Here is a 22,769-nt window from a genome sequence, read left to right on the forward strand (position 1 = left end):
TTCTAGAAGAGGTAGAGACAGGGTATTCCAATGCATTTCACTAGCTACCAGGTCCACAATATGCTGTCTCTATTCACCCTCTTTCAAAATAGGAGACCCCAATATGACTACAGTACCCAGGTGTGCAATACAAATTCTGCAGGTCTAGTAGTACTGCCTGCTGGTAGTACTACTGCTTGGACAATGGGATACCATGACCCAGACCCCCTAGAAAGCCTTGACCCTTGACCTTTCTCTGTGTCAAGCCAGAGATGATGGATGCAATATGGAGAAGTCACTGGTGACCACAGATGTTCTGCACATTTTAGGTGCAGGGCATTGGACAGGTGACCCCATGACTTGGGTTGAATCCCATTCTGCATTGCAGCGCACAGAATGGAAAAGCCCCCCAAAACGAGCCGTCTTATCCTACAATCTCATAGAAAGCATATGATATTCTGAAGGCTAGATTTCTCAGATGTAACAGTTTGTCATCTGTACTGTAGTCATTTTGAATTCGAGGTCAGGTCAAACATGTAGGCTCTAGTCTCCTCCAAAGAATGACAAGTGACAACCACATGAAATAGTACAAGTCATTTGATAATATTAATGTCCTCTGTGTTAGTATGCTGGGCTATGCAGTCATAGTGCTCCTCTATTAACACTATCCTGTTCCTATGTTAGCATTGAGGTAGTGCCTTGGGTCCTGTGTGTGTTGGTTATGCAGCATGCACTAGTCTGTGCATAAATGGTTTTTGTTTGATAATGGGTAACAGGCAGGTCTGTTAGGAGACAGGCTATTCGTTCCTTCCTGCTCACACTCTGGTTGGTTGCAGCTGAAAGTGTTCAGCTGTTCAGGCCATGGTGACATATTCTGACGTTCCATCACATTAATTACCTTTTAAAGTGGCAATATGTAACTTTTTGGGTTTGACTGACCAAATTCACATAGAAGTTATAGAGCTGTCATTCTACTTGAAAGCAAGTCTAAGAAGCGGTAGATCTGTTCAATGTGCGTTATTTATATGCTTCCCGTTTAAGTTTTGTTTTTGTCTGTTTTGTACATCAGCTTCAAACAGCTGAAATAACAATATTTTTGCTTATGGAAAATATACTTCACAGCTGTTTAGATGGTACAATTATTTTCTACACTATAATAGCTTATTTTGTTACATAAACTGAAATTAAGCAAACTAGATGTTTACCAACCAGGAAATGGTGGAGCAATTACTGCATAGTGCAACTTTAAGCATGATGAAGGTGATGTCATCTCTCAGAACCTTAGACTTGATGAACCCCTGTAGAGTGATGGTCCCACAACATTCTCATTCATCGTGACTCAAAAGGCCCTATTAACAAATCACCTTTAGCTGAAATCTAGCTTATACCAACCAGAAATAACCGGAAGGTTTTTAAAACCATCTGTTTGAAGGTGGCTGACAATCTGTCAGTTGTCTGTTGGAGTAGAGACAGGTCTAACTCTCATTGCTACAGGGGCATTCTGTTGAGGCATTGATTTTGAGCGGGGTGTTCTGCAGAGTACATCTGCTGCTTGCATTTCCATAGCATATGTAATCTGGGCCCATTATGTATAGAAGAATCAATATCTTGTTGTACAAAAGGAGGATTCGTGAGACGAGAAGTGGTGAAGCTGTAAAGTTGTGCCGTTATGGTTCCAGGTCTTTAAGCATATTGCTTGTAAAGCAGGCTTATGGAGGACTGCAGGCTGGGAGTGATTTAGAACACGTTACTCTGGCATGAATGGCTTTAATGGTGAAAATGGAACTGTTTTATCTTCAGGTGGGGCGGTTCTGTGCCCGAGAAAATGTATGCTCATGTCAAGTTATGAACAATGGGACAGTGAATATGTTTACGTAGGTGTTATCTAATCTATGTTCCTTTTGACACTTGAAGTCATTAACTACACTTGAAGTCATTGTGAACTCTCTCCAGGTATAACTTCAGAGAGAGAGGATTGTAAACTATGCTGAAAAGTGTGTGTGTGTGTGTGTGTGTGTGTGTGTGTGTGACGCATCAGTTAATTAGCCAGTCCACTATGCTCTTGTGAAGCTGTAAAACAGAGTCAAGGCAGCTTCCTGTAATAGGCTTGGCATTAAATGGAACACAACAACACCACAACAACCATCTGCTTCCTGATGAAAGTATCCATACTGCAAATCTGTGAGCTACGTCCTATATTAAGCTAGTGCGCTACTTTTGACCAGAGCCGCAGGCTTCCAAAATGGCACCTGGTGTACTACTTTTGGACAGCTCTGTAGGGATCTGTCATGCAAAGAGCCTGTTCTGCTAGTGACATTCCTTGTGTGACCCTGTGCTGAACTGTCAGCCACACTTAATGAGAGCGCTATTATGACTGATTAATAGGTGACCTCATCACCTTGAACAGTGAACACAACCGGTCTCTCTTCCAAACTCCAATACGGGTCCATGTTGCCTTTAAATAGTAAGGGGTTGAATGAATAAGTTGGTTGTGCAGATGGAGAGGGATTGTGTATCTTGTGTGAATGCTGTGCATTCAAACTCTGGCAACACAAAGACTGTGGGTTAAATTCCTGCAGGGATCACTTGCACACACTCAAAATATATTCACACACCACTGCAGGTGGCTTTGGATAACAGGGTCTGCTAAGTGGCATGTATTATTATATTATTAACCCCCTTTGTAAATCTTTCAACCCTGTTCGGATGTACAGTGAGAGTGATTTCATCTACACCATTATTTAAGAACTATCATTATGAATCATCCCATACTTTTCTGTCACAACTGTCAAATAAGTGTCCCCTAGCTTCTACATCAACGGCTAAGGCTACATCTTGGCTAGAGAAGCTTCTATCTGCAACCAGACCCAAATGTTAGGCTATTTCAACTTATTCTTTCCATTTAGAATTTTTGGTCTGCCTGGAAATCATTGAAATTGCCGGAAAGCATATGCACACAGGGCATTTGTTCCAAAGTGGCAATATGTGTTTTTCTTTATCTTTTGATGGCATGATGACGGGAGCTCTCAATGTAGAGGCAGGAAGTTCTGTTTCCAAAATAGGAGTTCATCTGAAGTTCTTATCCAGAGCCACTGATTTTATAGTTTGTTTGTATGTATAGGCCAGAGATCGGCAATCATTTCCAAGTATCATCAAACCTCTATTTCAAAAGTTATCTGGGTCAGTTTCATTGAATCATTCAATGTTTAGGTTAGTTGTTGTTTTAGTCACAGTATTATGTTAGTGGTCACATAATGTAAACCTGTGAATGGTCATGCTGTAGTCAATGTGCTATAGAAATGGAGGCCATAACCATATTAGGGTTATTACATGACCTGAGACTGATGGTTATTACATGGTTTAGCTGTTGTTTCTGTCACATATGTAACTAGGCCTAAACCTGTGGCATGTTCCTGTTAGGATAGGTGTTCCATATGTAAGGTGTTCCGTCAAACATTGTTCTGGTGTGATTTCTCTGTCAGTCAACACCGGTCCTTTCTCTGTTTGTTCCCCTGGTAATTGCCATCGATCACCTTCATCTAAATCATTTTGTGTGTATTTGATCCATAGTTGGTCCATGCCTCACCTATGTTAAGCAGCTTAGGGTTAACTGGAAGGTTGCACTGTGCATTTATGTGTGTGTCAAAGGCTATGTTATGGCAGTTTGTGTTGTTACTGTAGGTGTTAGCCTATGGCCTGGGGAGAAAGTATGTTGGGCTTTTATATAGTATCGTGTTCTATATTTTCCAGCACTGTTAACTATTATTTTTAAAACTGACTGCAGGTTGGCCTAGCATGGGAACCAAACAGATTTGACTACGTTTCTATCGTGAGATCATCATTCAGTCTGGTTGGCTCTCTTTCCTTCATTAAATTCTCCACTTCACATACAAACTCATGTTTACACACACACGCACACACACAAAGACACATGCAAGCAACGTGCTGTGATGGTGCCAGTGGACTGCTCTGTGACAGCTCCTGGCAGAGTCATGCTCATCTCACTCTCATCTGGTCTCAGGAACCGGGGGAAAAACTGTGAGGGAAATGTGTCTGTGCCAGGAGGCAGACACCTAATGCTGTAGGCCTGTAGGAGTAGAAGAGACCTGTCCAGTAGACCTAATGTTGTGGGCCTATAGGAGTAGAAGAGACCTGTCCAGTAGACCTAATGTTGTGGGCCTGTAGGAGTAGAAGAGACCTGTCCAGTAGACCTAATGTTGTGGGCCTATAGGAGTAGAAGAGACCTGTCCAGTAGACCTAATGTTGTGGGCCTATAGGAGTAGAAGAGGCCTGTCCAGTAGACCTAATGTTGTGGGCCTATAGGAGTAGAAGAGACCTGTCCAGTAGACCTAATGTTGTGGGCCTACTAGTAGATGCTGGGCGATATGGCCAAAATATCATAATATGTTTTATTTTATTTTTGATAAAAGTGACTATTTAATGTTTTTGATTAATGTTTTTGATTAATACAAGTTCTACATTTGCTTTATGAGTAGTGCGTGATCCTAGGGTGGCAACACACACACACACACATATTTATTCTAAATTATTTAAATGGGTCTTATTCCATTCTGATTGTTTTATACTGTTCAATTCAACTTCAACCTAAAATAAAATAATTTCCATCAGTTTCTGCATTTCCTGCACTCATTTGAGATATTTCCTCACTGCCACGATATGGGCAAAAATACTAGGCCTTATTTTTAACCAAATGTTGCAATTGCGATTTAGAGCAAAACACTTGGGTGAACATATGGAAATATAATGTTAGAATATTTCTAATAATAATAAATACCAACAAAGGAAAATGCCATGGATGAGTTATTGTGACAGGGTAGGAACCAAAGTGATGTTCAGTGTTTCCTAGGGGACCCTATAGTCTTTGGCTACATTAAATCTTTATTCATGCTTTGCCTATTCCTGTTTGATTTAGAAGATATGGTTTCACGAACAACATGTTGATTTAGGCTTCCACCAGCACTGGTATCAGGCTGTATTAGCTAGCTACGTTTACTCTGACTCACTACTTTTATTAGCTAGTTAGCTAACTAGATATTAGCATTAGTGGCTAATACGATTTAGCTTAACTTGCTAAGAAAATACAAACTAGCTGTTTGCAGATGTAAGAAAGACAAAATAATATCGTAATTATAGAACGCTTGTGGATTTATATTAAGGTCAAAGTGGAAACAACATCGTTGTCATCAACATTGTTGCATGTGCTGCATTGACCATGCAGACTGAATGAAAGTGTCTCGTGGTCAAGCAACAACAAATGCGCTGCTTGAGTGACGGGGTGGGACTAAGTCTGTGTGGAAAGCAGCATGGAGAGAGTGGAGAGAGATGACTCAAGTAGCAGAGTAAACTATACACATGGACGTTACACACGGCGTATCACATTTAACAAACCGTTATAGAAGGTAAAGTAAAAACCCAAACCGGTCCCTGCATCAATACCGATATATAGTAAAATACGGTATACCGCCCAGCCCTACCTACTAGGCCCTAGGAGAAGCCTGCACATCTCGGTGGAACACCTAATCCGCTTTGAGCCCAGACCTGTTCCAGCTAGCCTCATCATGAGCAATAATCTCCTATGTGTCACATCCTAGTGTAACTAGGCTAACCATTACAGACACAGCCCGAGGCTGTAGAGCTGGTGTGAGGAAGGCCTACACTCTTAGCACCCTTGTTCTCTATCTAGAACCGGCTGTCCACATCGGAGAACCCTTTGAAGTAGTGTTGTCACGATACCAACATTTTTGTAATGATACCAGGTCAAGTATCACGATACCGAGTAGTATCGCGATACCAAAATTCTGAATGGCCTAGCGTCCTGTTTGCCCTGTCCCACCGACGTTTGTTCCTGTTTTCTAAATGTTATGCGCATGTGCTACACAAAACAAAACCTGTCACTGATATTCACACTCAATATACTCAGTACAACACAGAATTTAACTTTACACTGTATAATAGATACTGCATAGAATGGCTGATTTGCTCCTATTTGCAAAGGCCTACCTGTGATCTGGCTGGAGGAATGGGAGGGAGGAATATACTGTACATGCAGAATGATCTGCATCTCATTTTGGCAATAAGGGGAAAACACTGCATGAAACATTATTTTCTCTTCAGTAAGCGCACACACACTCTACCACCTTTCCTCACAGATTCTCTCGGTCTCCCTCACTCTCATAAACACACACACACCACACACACACACACACCATACTCTCTCTTTCTCCCACATACATACTGCTCCCAACTTTAAAAGGTTAGGCACCAAACAGAATTGAAGGAGCACCAGAAAGAGAGAGATGTTTGATATAGTTCAGGCCTACATTAGGTCTATATGAATCCTACCATAAAAGCATATGTAGTGAAGCAGACCCTTTTCCTTTCTTCCTGGGCCAATCACATTTGCCTAGACCTATTGTCAAGTTACCAGGTTGTTAGCTAGCTAGGTAAGATGACTGAACAACGTTGTTTGTTATTAAACCAATTAGAGGTCGACCGATTAATCAGAATGGCCGATTAATTAGGGTCGATTTGAAGTTTTTATAACAATCGGTAATCGGTATTTTTGGACACCGATTTGCCTATTCATAAAAATAAAAAAAATTATACCTTTTATTTAACTAGGCAAGTCATATTAAAAACACATTCTTATTTTCAATGACGGCCTAGGAACGGGGGTTAACTGACTTGTTCAGGGGCAGAACAACAGATTTTTACCTTGTCACCTCGGGGATTCGTTTTTGCAACCTTCCGGTTACTAGTCCAACGCTCTAACAACCTGCCTAACATTGCACTCCACGAGGAGCCTGTGTGGCAGGCTGACTACCTGTTACGCGAGGGCAGCAAGAAGCCAAGGTAAGTTGCTAGCTAGCATTAAACTTATCTTATAAAAAACTATCAATCTTAACATAATCACTAGTTAAACTAGTAATATCATCAACCATGTGTAGTTATCTAACGTGTCCTGTGTTGCATATAATCGATGCGGTGCCTGTTAATTTCTCATCGAATCACAGCCTACTTCGACAAACGGGTGATGATTTAACAAGCGCATTTGCAAAAAAAGCACTGTTGTTGCACCAACGTATCTAACCATAAACATCAATGCCTTTCTTTAAAATCAATACACAAGTGTATATTTTTAAACCTGCATATTTAGTTAATATTGCCTGCTAACATGAATTTCTTATAACTAGGGAAGTGACGTTGTGTCACTTCTCTTGCGTTCCGTGCAAGCAGTCAGGTTATACACACCAGTTTGGGCCACCTGGCTCATTGCCAACTGTGTGAAGTCCATTTATTCCTAACAAAGGCCGTAATTAATTTGCCAGAATTGTACATAATTATGACATAACATTGAAGGTTGTGCAATGTAACAGGAATATTTAGACTTAGGGATGCCACTCGTTAGATAAAATACGGAATTTCCGTATTTCACTGAAATAATAAACGTTTCGTTTTCGAAATTATAGTTTCCGGATTCGACCATATTAATGACCAAAGGTTCGTATTTCTGTGTGTTATTATGTTATAATAAGTCTATGATTTGATATTTGATAGTGGCAGTCTAACTGAGCAATGGTAGGCAGCAGCAGGCTCGTAAGCATTCATTCAAACAGCACCTTTGTGCGTTTGCCAGCAGCTCTTCGCAATTCCTCAAGCATTGCTCTGTTTTTGACTTCAACCCCCGAGATTTGGCTGGTGTAACTGATGTGAAATGGCTAGCTAGTTAGTGGGGTGCACGCTAATAGCGTTTCAAACGTCACTCGCTCTGAGACTTGGAGTAGTTGTTCCCCTTGCTCTGCATGGGTAACGCTGCTTCAAGGGTGGCTGTTGTTGATGTGTTCCTGGTTTGAGCGAGGAGAGGGACGGAAGCTATACTGTTACACTGGCAATACTAAAGTGGCCAAAAAGAACATCCAATAGTCAAAGGTATATGAAATACAAATCGTATAGAGAGAGAGAGAGAGAGAGAGAGAGTCCTATAATAACTACAACCTAAAACTTCTTACCTGGGAATATTGAAGACTAATTTTAAAAGGAACCACCAGCTTTCATATGTTCTCATGTTCTGAGCAAGGAACTTAAACGTTAGCTTTTTTACATGGCACATATTGCACTTTTACTTTCTAAACCAAATTGAACATGTTTCATTATTTATTTGAGGCTAAATTGATAGTATTTATCTATTATATTAAGTTAAAATAAGTGTTCAATCAGTATTGTTGTCCGATTTAATCGGCAGCGGCTTTTTTTTTTGGGCCCTCCAATAATCGGTATCGGCGTTGAAAAATCATAATCGGTCGACCTATAAAACCAATAAATAGTGACCTGGGATTAATTTAAAACAACTCGTGACATGGTTTGTGAAATTATATTAAATGGAAGAAAAAAGGTAGTTTTGGTCATATGAGTCATTTTAAAAAATCGTTTTTAACTAGGCAAGTTGTTTTCTTTGCTGTAAAGCTACAAACATGCCTGTTGCAAAGCCTACTCAGACTGCCCTGTGTTCGTATACCAGTGAGGAAATAGTGTATCAAACTCTGCTCCAATGTATCAAATGTACAAAATGTAACAGAAGACTCATCAGGGACTGCAACCCCACTCGCCATCACGGTTCAATTCTGATTTAAAAACTGATATAGGAATAGGTATGCATGAAGAGTGGAAGGAGAGAAGCAGGTGAGGGATGGAGGAATAGGTATGCATGAAGAGTGGAAGGAGAGAAGCAGGTGAGTGATGGAGGAATAGGTATGCATGAAGAGTGGAAGGAGAGAAGCAGGTGGGGGATGGAGGAATAGGTATGCATGAAGAGTGGAAGGAGAGAAGCAGGTGAGGGATGGAGGAATAGGTATGCATGAAGAGTGGAAGGAGAGAAGCAGGTGAGTGATGGAGGAATAGGTATGCATGAAGAGTGGAAGGAGAGAAGCAGGTGGGGGATGGAGGAATAGGTATGCATGAAGAGTGGAAGGAGAGAAGCAGCTGAGTGATGGAGGAATAGGTATGCATGAAGAGTGGAAGGAGAGAAGCAGGTGGGGGATGGAGGAATAGGTATGCATGAAGAGTGGAAGGAGAGAAGCAGGTGAGGGATGGAGGAATAGGTATGCATGAAGAGTGGAAGGAGAGAAGCAGGTGAGGGATGGAGGAATAGGTATGCATGAAGAGTGGAAGGAGAGAAGCAGGTGAGTGATGGAGGAATAGGTATGCATGAAGAGTGGAAGGAGAGAAGCAGCTGAGTGATGGAGGAATAGATGTGCAGGAGGACTAGACGGAGAGAAGCAGGTGAGGGATGGAGGAATAGATGTACAGGAGGACTAGACGGAGAGAAGCAGGTGAGGGATGGAGGAATAGGTGTACAGGAGCAGTGGAAGGAGAGAAGCAGCTGAGTGATGGAGGAATAGATGTACAGGAGGACTAGACGGAGAGAAGCAGGTGAGGGATGGAGGAATAGGTGTACAGGAGGAGTGGAAGGAGAGAAGCAGGTGAGGGATGGAGGAATAGATGTGCAGGAGGAGTGGAAGGAGAGAAGCAGGTGAGGGATGGAGGAATAGATGTACAGGAGGAGTAGAAAGAGAGAAGCAGGTGGGGGATGGAGGAATAGATGTGCAGGAGGAGTGGAAGGAGAGAAGCAGGTGAGGGATGGAGGAATAGATGTGCAGGAGGAGTGGAAGGAGAGAAGCAGGTGAGGGATGGAGGAATAGATGTACAGGAGGAGTAGAAAGAGAGAAGCAGGTGGGGGATGGAGGAATAGATGTGCAGGAGGAGTGGAAGGAGAGAAGCAGGTGAGGGATGGAGGAATAGATGTACAGGAGGAGTAGAAAGAGAGAAGCAGGTGGGGGATGGAGGAATAGATGTGCAGGAGGAGTGGAAGGAGAGAAGCAGGTGAGTGATGGAGGAATAGATGTGCAGGAGGAGTGGAAGGAGAGAAGCAGGTGAGTGATGGAGGAATAGATGTGCAGGAAAAGTATCCTAACTGGTTGCATCACTGCCTGGTACGGCAACTGCTCAGCCTCTGACCGCAAGGCACTACAGAGGGTAGTGCGTACGGCCCAGTACATCACTGGGGCTAAGCTGCCTGCCATCCAGGACCTCTATACCAGGTGGTGTCAGAGGAAGGCCCTAAAAATTGTCAATGAACCCACCCACCCCAGTCATAGACTGTTTTCTCTACTACCGCATGACAAGCGTTACCGGAGCACCAAGTCAAGGACCAAAAGGCTTCTCAGCAGTTTTTACCCCCAAGCCATAAGACTCCTGAACAAGTAATCAAATGGCTACCCGGGCTATCTGCATTGTGTCCCGCCACACACCACCCGCCAACCCTTCTTTTATGCTACTGCTACTCTCTGTTCATCATATATGCATAGTCACTTTAACCATACCTACATGTACATACTACCTCAATCAGCCTGACTAACTGGTGTCTGTATATAGCCTCTCTACTGTATATGGCCTCTCTACTGTTATTTTTCACTGTCTTTTTACTGTTGTTTTTATTTCTTTACTTACCTATTGTTCACCTAATACTTTTTTTTTTTAAATGGCACTGTTGGTTAGAGCCTGTAAGTAAGCATTTCACTGTAAGGTCTACACCTGTTGTATTTGGCGCACGTGACAAATAAACTTTGATTTGAGTAGCAGATGAGAAGCAGGTGAGTGATAGCTGGTAGGGGATACAGCTGGCCGATTACTGCTGCCACGTGATATGTGCATAAAAGTGAAGTGGACATTATTGGACCGGCACATACAGCACATTTGGAAAGTATTCAGACCCCTTCCCTATCTCCACATTTTGTTACGTTACAGCCTTATTCTAAAATGGATTTGAATACATTTTTTTCCCTCATCAGTCTACACACAATACCCCATAATAACAAAGCAACATTTGTTTTTGCAAATGTATTAACATTTTTTAAAAACAAATCTTATTTACATAAGTATTCAGACCCGTTGCTATAAGCCTCAACGTTTTGCTCAGTTGCATCCTGTTTCCATTGATCATCCTTGATTTGTTTTTACACCTTAGAGTCCATCTGTGGTAAATTGGACATGATTTGGAAAGGCACACCACACACCTGTCTATATAAGGTCCCACAGTTGACAGTGTATGTCAGAATGAAAACCAAGAACACAGTGGCCTCCATCATTCTTAAATGGAAGAAGTTTGGAACCACCAAGACTCTTCCTAGAGCTGGCCGCCTGGCCAAACCGAGCAATCGGGGGAGAACGGCCTTGGTCAGGGAGGTGACCAAGAACCCGATGGTCACTGACAGAGCTCCAGAGTTCCTCTGTGGTGATGGGAGCACCTTCCAGAAGGACAACCATCTCTGCAGCACTCCACCATTCAGGCCTTTATGGTAGAGTGGCCAAAAGGAAGCCACTCCTCAGTAAAAGGCACCTGACAGCCCACTTGGAGTTTGCCAAAAGGCACCTAAAGGACCCTCAGACCATGAGAAACAAGATTCTCTGGTCTGGTGAAACTGAAATTGAACTCTTTGGCCTGAATGCCAAGCGTCACGTCTGGAGGAAACCTGGCTACGGTGGCAGCATCATGCTGTGGGGAAGTTCAGAGGCAGGGATTGGGAGACAAGTCAAGATCGAGGGAAAGATGAATGGAGAAAAGGACAGAGAGATCCTTTGATGAAAATCTGCTCAGGACCTTAGACTGTGGCGAAGGTTCATCTTCCAACAGGACAACAGCCCTAAGCACACAGCCAAGCAGTAGAAGCTTCGGGACAAATCTCTGAATGTCCTTGAGTGGCCCAGCCAGAGCCTGGACTTGAACCCGATCGAACATCTATGGAGAGACCTGAAAATCGCTTTGCAGCGATGTTCCCCATCCCACCTGACAGAGCTTGAGAGGATCTGCAGAGAAGAATGGGAGAAAGTCCCCAAATACAGGTGTGCCAAGCTTGTAGCGTCATACCTATAAAGACTTGAGGCTGTAATCGCTGCCAAGGATGCTTCAACAAAGTTCTGAGTAAAGGGTCTGAATACTTATGTAAATGTGCTATTTCAGGTTTTTTATTTTTCTATTAACCTGTTTTTGCGTTGTCATTATGGGGTATTGTGTGTAGATTGAGGGGGAAAATGATTTAATCCATTTTAGGATAAGGCTGTAATGTAACAAAATGGAAAAAGTCAAAAGGTCTGAATACTTTCCGAATGCGCTGTACAAGAGATTAGTTGCTGTTGCTTACATTTTTAACAATGTATAAACAACTGACTTTATAAACATTTTATAAGAGGCGTCAGCTGGTTCTTTTAGATCTGAGAAATTTGGTCGCATCATATAAAACGGTACTACGGTATTCTAAGATTTGGGCATCATAAAAACGGACTTTGCACACGGCTGAGTGGAGTTTCAAAATATTGCATGTTATATGGGTTTCTTGCGAAATGGATATTACACATCAATATTGTGATTTTTGAATGTGAATTAGATACATTTTGCAGCCCTAGTGTTAAAATGCAACAATTCTAAAGCTTCCCAGAGCTTTTGTGTTTAGTCTGAAAAAGACTCCAAGCCAGACATGCTAACTTAGCTTTCTGAGATAAAACACAAGCAGCATCTTTCAAAAAGAGCTCAGCATATTATTTCCTCTTTCTTACTTCCTGTTCTTCTTCAGACCTCAGTTGTGTCAGGTCGGCAAACTGCTGCTTGACAGTGTGTCAGATCACAGCCAAGGCCTTATTATTAGTTCTCTGAGAATGTAGTAGTGTTTACCTGTAATCCAGTGGATTTGCCCCAGGTGACCCTGCCCAGTGCCTTTGTCAGTGGGCTTTGATCCCACTAAACAGGGCTTGTCAGTCACATCAGGGGCAGGGTAAGGGGGCCCGCTGCCCTAAGTCCACCTAGTACACTTGAGGACACCACTGCTGTCCTAGGGTCTTTTGAAAAACGTGAAATGCTTCACTCAAATCCTGCGATCATAGCCATACATTGAGGTTTTGTAGCGCAGGAAAAAAATATGAACATTTACTCAATACTTCCTAGTTATGAGAAACTTCAGCATAGATCAAGTCCTCTATAAATCAGAGGTGTTACGGTACACAGCACAAGTCTGTTTCATTTCATACTGGAATGTTGTTCTTAGAAACCTGGCCTGTTTGGTCAACTTTGCTAAATGCCTTTTGCTTTTGAAAATTCTAGCCCCATACAAAGCCACAGGGTTAGGAGGGTGTAAATATTGTTGTTTCTATCTCACGCGCGCACACACACACCAGAGAGTGTTACTAGAACAAACACACAACCCTTGACCCAGATCCTCGGGTATGTGTGAGGTATTTTTATCAGGTTTTGCCTCACTGTGAGGGAGGACAGGCTGGGCTGCTCCAAGGGTAACCAAGTCAACCTGCAGTCTCTGAAAACAACACCATGACGTTGTCTCAGTCTGCATCCTCACATATTGCCTCTAGAGAAGAGATTGTGGGGGTTGCTTCTGACTGTACAGAATGTGAAGGTGGATTGGCATAGTAATCTGATCAGTTGTTAATATATTATTAACATAAAGTATTGGACTAGGTCAGGCATAGCCTTTTGAGAGCCTCCTCAATTAAAATGTCTCTTCCCCCTCCCACTCCAGTAGAGAGGTCCAAACCCCAGCAGCAGGTGCGTAACTCAGGAGCCATCCGGCGGACTTCCTCCCTGGGTACCATCACCGGCCCCTACCTCACTGGCCAGTGGCCTCGCGACCACCATGTGCACTACCCCTCGTGCATGAAAGATAAATCCACTCAGGTAGGTGCCCCCTCACTTCCTGTCCCCTATGTTTCATGTTTTATCGGGTCCCCCCCCCCCCCCCCCCCGCTGAGATTTAATGAATGTACACTATGCTTTGTGCATTAAAGAGAAATCCACTCGGGTAGGGGCTTCCTCACTTCCTGTCCCCCTACCCTTCATGTGTCATGCTTTGTTCGGTCCTCCTACAGAGATGAATGCAAGTGGCATTTATTCAACAAGAAAGAACTGATAATATTCCAGCTAGAAGAAACTAGATGTATTGATGGCGCTGGTTAGCTCTGTTTTATTGATAGCTGTTGTTAGCTCTGGTTTATTGATAGCTCTGGTTTATTGATAGCGCTCATTAACTCTACTTTATTGATAGCTCTGGTTAGCTCTGGTTTATTGATAGCTCCTGTTAGCTCTGGTTTATTGATAGCTCTTGTTAGCTCTGGTTTATTGTTAGCTCTGATTAGCTCTGGTTTATTGTCAGCTCTGGTTTATTGTTAGCTCTGGTTAGCTCTGGTTTATTGATAGCTCTGATTTAGCTCTGGTTTATTGATAGCTCTGATTTTTAGCTCTGATTTTAGCTCTGATTGATAGCTTAGGTTAGCTCTGATTAGCTCTGGTTTATTGTTCGCTCTGGTTTATTGTTCGCTCTGGTTTATTGCTTGCTCTGGTTTATTGATTGCTCTTGTTTATTCATTGCTCTGGTTTATTGATAGCTCTGGTTTATTGATAGCTCTGATTAGCTCTGGTTTATTGTGGTTTATTGATCGCTCTGATTAAGCTCTGTTTTATTGTTTGCTCTGTTTTATTGTTCGCTCTGGTTTATTGTTAGCTCTGATTAGCTCTGGTTTATTGTCAGCTCTGGTTTATTGTTAGCTCTGGTTAGCTCTGATTAGCTCTGGTTTATTGATAGCTCTGATTTAGCTCTGGTTTATTGATAGCTCTGATTTAGCTCTGGTTTATTGATAGCTCTGATTTTAGCTCTGGTTTATTGATAGCTCTGATTTAGCTCTGGTTTGTTGATTGCTCTGGTTTAGCTTTGGTTTATTGATTGCTCTGGTTTATTGATAGCTCTGGTTTATTGATAGCTCTGATTTAGCTCTGGTTAGCTGTGGTTTATTGATAGCTCTGATTTAGCTCTCGTTTATTGATAGCTTTGGTTTGATGGCTCTGGTTAGCTCTGGTTTATTGATAGCTTTGGTTTGATGGCTCTGATTAGCTCTGGTTTATTGTTAGCTCTGGTTAGCTCTGGTTTATAATTAGCTCTGGTTTATTGATAGCTCTGGTTAGCTCTGGTTTATTGTGGTTTATTGATAGCTCTGGTTAGCTCTGGTTTATTGTGGTTTATTGATAGCTCTGATTTAGCTCTGGTTTATTGATAGCTTTGGTTTGATAGCTCTGATTAGCTCTGGTTTTTTGATAGCTCTGGTTTATTGATTGCTCTGGTTTATTGTTAGCTCTGATTAGCTCCGGTAATTGATAGCTTAGGTTAGCTCTGATTAGCTCTGGTTTATTGTTCGCTCTGGTTTATTGTTCGCTCTGGTTTATTGTTCGCTCTGGTTTATTGATAGCTTTAGTTAGCTCTGGTTTGCTGCAAAGCATGCTTGTTTTAAACTAGTATACTGAGGTGAAGGACAGGTGCTACAGATGTACGATCTTCATTTTACTTATCTTGTCACAGCAAAATAATCCTGCATCAACAGGATTTGAACATTTGGACCATAATGTTTCTTGATCTGTGGTTAGGCTATTAGCTGGCTGGAGAATTCTCAGCAACACATTTGATCAAATGAAGTGGCTGAGTACTGCGCTTGATCACCATAGGGAAGTGGGCTCTTTCAAGTTACTGGTGGCAATCCAGATTGTACAGTACTCAGTCACTGATTCACTTACCCACACAGATATGAGTTAGCCTCTGTTGCCCTCTTTCTCAGGTCTACACACCCTGTTTCCGCCAGTCACTTTGACGTTTACGGGCCTGTCTAGCCTTACTATAGATTAACCAGCCTGGCTCACTGTATTAAATGCCTGGCTATTTTTGTATTGACCAAGTAGGCCCAAGGTGTCATGGAAGCACAAAGGTGTCATTGTGGAGAACATGTGAGCTCCTGTCTGTCTGAGTGACACATGGCTTCTGCTTGTCAGATTAAGTCAACTGTTTGTACAGAGCGATGTTGCTGCCAGTCCAGCTGTAGCTGGAATTTTCCCTTCCTCCTCCATGTCTTTCTCCTCCTCCTGCTTTTCTTTCTCCTTCTTCCCCTCCTCACCCTTTCCTTGTTCTATTCTGTAATTCTCAGCCATTGTGTCTGTGAACTGGAATTTTCTTCCTCCTCCCCCTCTTCTTCCTGGTCCTATTCTGTATAGTGCTGTGACCTGCAACACCCACACCATCCTTTCAGGTTATGACAGACATGCCCAAACACATAGCACTAAGATTATACCGAGAGCAATAAGTAGAAGTGTGTGGAAGATTGATTGTGCAGGCTAGGTAGTGTACTGGGCCAGTTTCACTGACCTAGGTTAAACCTACTTCCCAACTGGACAAAAAGGCATTTTAATGGACATTCTGCTTTCTGCATTGAACATGATTGTACAGTGTCAGCCCAATATTCTGGATCCCTCAAACTGGTCATTAAAGGGGTAGATTTGGCCTTTAGTTTATCCTTTCTGCTCTGGGTCTACTGCAGTCAGTGGTGGAAAAAGTCCCCAGTTGTCATACTTGAGTAAAATGAAATGAGTGAAAGTCACCCAGTAAAATACTACTTAAATAACAGTCTAAAAGCATTTGGTATGAAATATACTTAATTATCAGAAGTAAAAGTACAAATCATTTTAAATGTCTTATATTAAGCAAACCAGATGGCACCATTTTCTTATTTATTGAATTTATGGAAAGCCAGGGGCACACTCCAACACTCTTCATTTACAAATGAAGCATATGTGTTTAGTGAGTCCGCTAGATCAGAAGCAGTAGGGATGACCAGGGATGTTCTGTTTATAAGCGTGTGAATTGGACCATTTTCCTCTCCTGCTAAGCATTCTAAATATAACGAGTACTTTTAGGTGTCGGGGAAAATGTATGGAGTAAAAAGTACAATATTGATTTAAGGATTGTAGTAAAATAAAAGTTGTAAAAAATATAAATAGTAAAGTACTGATAGCCCCAAACACTACTGAAGTAGTACTTTAAAGTTGTTTTACTTAAGTACTTTACACCACTGTGTGCAGTAGCCAGTCTCAGTGAGAGAGAGCTAGCAGGGTTATGACACCACCGCAGCCAGTGCCAGTCAGAGTCAGAGATGACATCCCATTATTTGTATTTATTATGGTTCCCCATTTAACTGCTGTCAAGGCAGCAGCTACTCTTCCTTGGGTCCAGCAAAATTGAGGCAGTTATACATTTAAAAAAAATAATAATACGTGTGTGCCCTCAGACCCCTACTCTACTACCACATATCCACAACACAAAGTCTGTGTGTGTATAGCGCGTTTGTATGCATGTGTCTGTGCCTATGTTTGTGTTGCTTCACAGTCCCCGCTGGTCCATAAGGTGTATTTTTATCAGTTTTTACAAAATCTAATTTTACTGCCTGCATGAGTTACCTGATGTGGAATAGAGTTCCATGTAATCATGGCTCTATGTAGTACTGTGCACCTCCTATAGTCTGTTCTGGACTTGGGGACTGTGAAGAGACCTCTTGTGGCATGTCTTGTGGGGTATGCATGAGTGTCCGAGCTGTGTGCAAGTAGTTCAAACAGACAGCTCGGTGCATTCAACATGACAATACCTCTCACAAATACAAGTAATGATGAAGTCAATCTCTCCTCCACTTTGAACCAGGAGAGATTGACATGCATATTATTAATGTTAGCTCTCTGTGTATATCCAAGGGCCAGGCGTGCTGCCCTGTTCTGAGCCAATTGCAATTTTCATAAGTCTCTCTTTGTGGCACCTGACCACACGATTGAACAGTAGTCCAGGTGTGACTAGGACCTGTAGGACCTGCTTTGTTGATAGTGCTGTTAAGAATGCAGATTAGCGCTTTATTATGGACAGACTTCTCCCCATCCTAGCTACTGTTGTATCAATGTGTTTTGACCATGACACTTTACAATCCAAGGTTACTCCAAGCAATTACCATTTATTATTCATTACAACATTTAGTTGAAGTTTAGTGAATGATTTGTTCCAAATACAATGCTTTTAGTTTTTGAAATATTTAGGACTAACTTATTCCTTGCCACCCATTCTGAAATTAACTGCAGCTCTTTGTTGCAGTCATTTCAGTAGCTGTGGTAGCTGACGTGCAAAGTGTTGAGTCATCCGCATACATAGACACACTGGTTTTACGTGCATGTCGTTAGTAAAGATTTTAAAAGGTAAGGGACCTAGACAGCTGCCCTGGGGAATTCCTGATTCTATCTGAATTTTGTTGGAGAGGCTTCCATTAAACAACACCCTCTGTGTTCTGTTAGACAGGTAACTCTTTATCCACAGTATAGCAGGGGGTGTAAAGCCATAACACATACGTTTTTCCAGCAACAGACTATGATTGATAATGTCAAAAGCCGCACTGAAGTCTAACAAAACAGCCCCCACAATCTTTTTATCATCAATATCTCTCAGCCAATCATCAGTCATTTCTGTAAGTGCTGTGCTTGTTGAATGTCCTTCCCTATAAAGCATGCTGAAAGTCTGTCAATTTGTTTATTGTGAAATAGCGATGTATCTGGTCAAACACAATTTTTTCCCAAAAGTTTACAAATTGTTGGTAACAGGCTTATTGGTCAACTGTTTGAGCCAGTAAAGGGGGCTTTACTATCCTTAGGTAGGGGGATAACTTTGGCTTCCCTCCAGGCCTGAGGGCATACACTGTCCAGTAGGCTTAAATCGAAGATATGGCAAATAGGAGTGGTAGTATAATCCACTATTATCCTCAGTAATTTGTCAGACCCCGGTGGCTTGTCATTGTTGATAGACAACAACAAAAAATGTTACCTCTTCCACACTTACTTTACAGAATTAAAAAAACAATGCTTGTCTTTCATAATTTAGTCAGATATACTTGGATGTGTAGTGTCAGCGTTTGTTCATTTTGCTAATCTTGCCAATGAAAAAATCATTAATGTAGTTGGCAATATCAGTGGGTTTGCCTTTTTGCCCAAAATTTCATTTAAGTTACTCCAAAGCTTTTTACTATCATTCTTTGTCATTTATCTTTGAATAATAGTGTAGTTTCTTCTTTTTATTGAGTTTAATCACATGATTTCTCAATTTGCAGTACGTTTGCCAATCGGTTGTACAGCCAGACCTATTTCCCATTTATTTTGCTTCATCTTTCTCTACCATAGTTTTTCAATTCCTCATCAATTCATAGGGATTTAACAGTTTTTACAGTAATTTAGTTAATGGGTGCATGCTTATTAGTAACTGAGATGAGCAGTTTCATAAATGTGTCAAGTGCAGCGTCTGGTTGCTCCTCATTACACACCACGGACCAACAAATATTCTTTACATCAACAACATAGGAATCACTACAAAATGTATTGTATGAGCTCTTATACACTATATTAGGCCCAGACTTTGGAACTTTGGTTTCCTAGATATTGCTTCTATATTGTGATCACTACATACATCTGATGGATTTGGATACTGTTTTCAAACACATTTCTGCAGCATTAGTAAAGATATGATCAATACATGTTGATGATTTCATTCCTGTGCTGTTTGTAACTACCTTGGTAGGTTGATTGATAACCTGAACCAGGTTGCAGGCACTAGTTACAGATTGAAGCTTTTTCTTGAGTGAGCAGCCTGTCAAATCACCCAGAAAATATACCCGTCTATTGATATCACATACATTATCAAGCATTTCACATGATATCCAGATACTGACTGTTAGCACTTGGTGATCTATAACAGCTTCCCACCAGAATGGGTGAGGCAGATGAACCTGTAGCCATATTACTTCAACAGTATTTAACATGAGATCCTCTCTAAGCTTTACAGGAATGTGGTTCTGAATATAAACAGCCACACTTCCACCTTTGGCATTTCTGTCTTTTCTGGAGATCTTATAACCATGTATCAAAAATATTATCTAAGTGAGTTTCAGAGATTGTCAGAATATAAATGTAATCTGTTAGAAAAAATTCGTAATTTCAGGAACCTTGTTTTTTAAGCTACATTTGCTAACATGGGATTTTTTTTTTTTACACTTTTCTGGGATTCTTGATTGCTAAGCTTGCCAGTAAAGCAAGAAAAACAGAGGTAGACATGCTCTGGTTATTTTATGTTAGTACAGGGTGAGCTGCCCACAGTGGACTTCCTGCTAGGGCACACCACCTCAGTGCAAACAGTTCCAAACCCCTGGAATAATGTACATTTGCTGAAGCATCATGACAACTCAGCAACATGATGGTAGGGATTAAATAAGATGGACTTGGGTCATTGATAAGTCATTGTCTCAACACAGCCTTATAATGCTGTGAAAGGATCCAGGAACCCAAATGATTTGGGTGGAGCCCATCATCCTTTTTTATAATACGAGCTTTGTTTCCAGACGGTATCAAAATTGTCAGCAGAGCTGCAATAGTCTCGCAGCCAGTTATGGAGGGCTAAAAGTCTGCTGCAACCTTCAATGGCACAATTTAGGGAGGGCAGGGGGCTAGATATTATGGGCCGTTTGTTGGTGTCAAGTAGTGACCCAATCAGTTCTTTAAAATCCATCTTCAGCTGTTCTGAGCTGCTCTTCATAATGTCATTCGACCCCACATGAACCATGACAGTGTCAGCCCCTGATGACCTCCTACATTCTGTTTTACTGCACTGCTCGGCAACCGGGGCCTAATAACCTCCTCAGCCCAGCCAATAGCCACATTTCTAGATCATCTCAAAAACCATATTACTGTGGAGTCAACCTGGCAGCCGGTTTACTATATGAATCAGCCCGTCCATTCCACTTCTCCTTTGTCCACATGCATAGAAAAATCTGACATATCCACATGTGCAGTACGGACCTGCTCTCGTCCTCAGCATCGGAAAAAGGTTTATGGCTTGTGCCATAAGGACACTTTTCATATGCCGAACGGTCCAAACCCTAACCAACGGAAAAACTGGAATTTCCTTTGGAGTGTTTGTTCATTTACCGAACACATGCAGGGCAGGGAGCGGTATGCGGTCACACATGGACCACTGTAAGAGGAGAGGATATGGTGTGTGTGTGTGTGTGTGTGTGTGTGTGTGTGTGTGTGTGTGTGTGTACACTCTTCTCTTTAAAGAGGAGATGAAAAAGGCTATGTTCAAAGCTGTCTCTCTCTGTTTCCTGCCTGGCTTGGTGATGGTGTTGAACTGGTTACAGAAGGCAACAATGTGAAGTCTCCACAGAAGAACTCACCATTTTACAATATTTACTACCGCTTCTGGCTACAGCTTTGGCCTAGCACTTCCATTGGCCCTTACAGTATATATACACAGATGCTGTGATGAAGGCATAACTGCAGAAAATAAAAAGTATTCTACTCACACAAAAAAACATTTTGGAGAGCTGTTGTTTCCCATTGTTCTTGAACTTGGGATTTTATTTTCTCTCTCTCTCTCTCTCTCTCTCTTTATTCCCTTTCTCTCTCTCTTTATTATCTCTCTTTGCCCTCTCTCAAGCAGACACACAGAGTTGGCCTATTCTTTATCACAGCACACACTCTATTTAATTCCTGTCTGATGCCTGCCATGTGTTGAAAGAGCCCGGCAATGTACAAGATGGCGCTGCCTGACATGTTCGCCCTGTTTATATCTCCTGTTATTTCTTACATTATTTGCTCAGAACATTTCTTGCATTATTACATGCATCTGAAAATAACTTTTGGATATTACATCCGTGGTCACTCATCACAAATTTGACTTCCCTGAATTGGATCCTTTGTTTGAACTCCCCGAGGCAGTTCCATTCATCCCGGGGGCTGCTCCAGAAGAGGAGTGGGCTCCTATTCAGACGCAGGAGGCGTGCATACCATCCACCGCTTCCAAGTATATGACTCTCTAACGTTCAGTCCCTGGACAATAGACAAGCTCAGGGTGAGGATCTCATTCCAGAGAGACATCAGGGACTATAACATGCTCTGTTTTACATACATCTCATTCCAAAATCATTGGCATTAATATGGAGTTGGTCCCCCCCCTTCTGGGAAGACATTCCACTAGATGTTGGAACATTGCTGCGGGGACTTGCTTCCATTCAGCCATGAGCATTAGTGAGGTCGGGCATGGATGTTGGGCGATTAGGCCTGGCATCCGCCACACCCAGATTCGTCCAGATTGTTAAGCGTGATTCATCACTCCAGAGAACGCGTTTCCACTGCTCCAGTGTCCAATGGCGGCAAGCTTGACACCACTCCAGCCGACGCTTGGCATTGCGCATGGTGATCTTAGGCTTGTGTGCGGCTGCTCTGCCATGTAAATCCATTTCATGAAGCTCCCGACAAACAGTTGTTGTGCTGACGTTGCTTCCGGAGGCAGTTTGAAACTCGGTAGTGAGTGTTGCAGCCGAGGACAGATGATTTTTACGCATTTCAGCGCTCTGCGGTCCCGTTCTGTGAGCTTGTGTGGCCTACCGCTTTGCGGCTAAGCCGTTGTTGCTCCTTTCCACTTCACAATAACAGCACTTAGAGTTGACCGGGCAGCTCTAGCAGGGCCGAAATTTGACAAACTGGAAAAGTGGCATCCTATGACGGTACCACGTTAAAAGTCACTGAGTTCTTCAGTAAGGCCATTCTTCTGCCAATATTTGCTATGGAGATTGCATGGCTGTTTGCTCGATTTTATACACCTGTCAGCAAGGGGTGTGTCTGAAATAGCCGGATCCACTAATTTGAAGGGGTGTCCACCTACTTTTGTGTGTGTGTATATATAGTGTATTAACATATCTCCTGTGCTACATGTGTATCGAGCACCCTTGACCATTGCTACTCCCCCTTCTGGGACGGCTATAAGATCCTCCCCCGCCCTCCCTTCGGCAAATCAGATCACACCTCAATTTTGCTC

General features: G+C 42.2%; 1 protein-coding gene across 3 annotated transcripts in view; it reads left to right on the forward strand.

Annotated features, from left to right (window-relative positions):
* Window positions 1–22,769, forward strand: part of glcci1a (glucocorticoid induced 1a) — a 40,354-nt gene that overhangs the window by 1,661 nt on the left and 15,924 nt on the right. For 2 of the 3 annotated variants that reach the window (XM_029732211.1, XM_029732213.1), the window contains exon 2: window positions 13,584–13,738. In XM_029732211.1, the coding sequence (XP_029588071.1) occupies window positions 13,584–13,738 (155 nt within the window). The remainder of the gene's footprint in view (window positions 1–13,583; window positions 13,739–22,769) is intronic. The other variant, XM_029732214.1, reaches the window with a different exon arrangement.

This window comes from Salmo trutta, chromosome 34 (assembly GCF_901001165.1).
Source record: "Salmo trutta chromosome 34, fSalTru1.1, whole genome shotgun sequence".
In the NCBI taxonomy this organism is placed as follows: Eukaryota; Metazoa; Chordata; class Actinopteri; order Salmoniformes; family Salmonidae; genus Salmo; species Salmo trutta.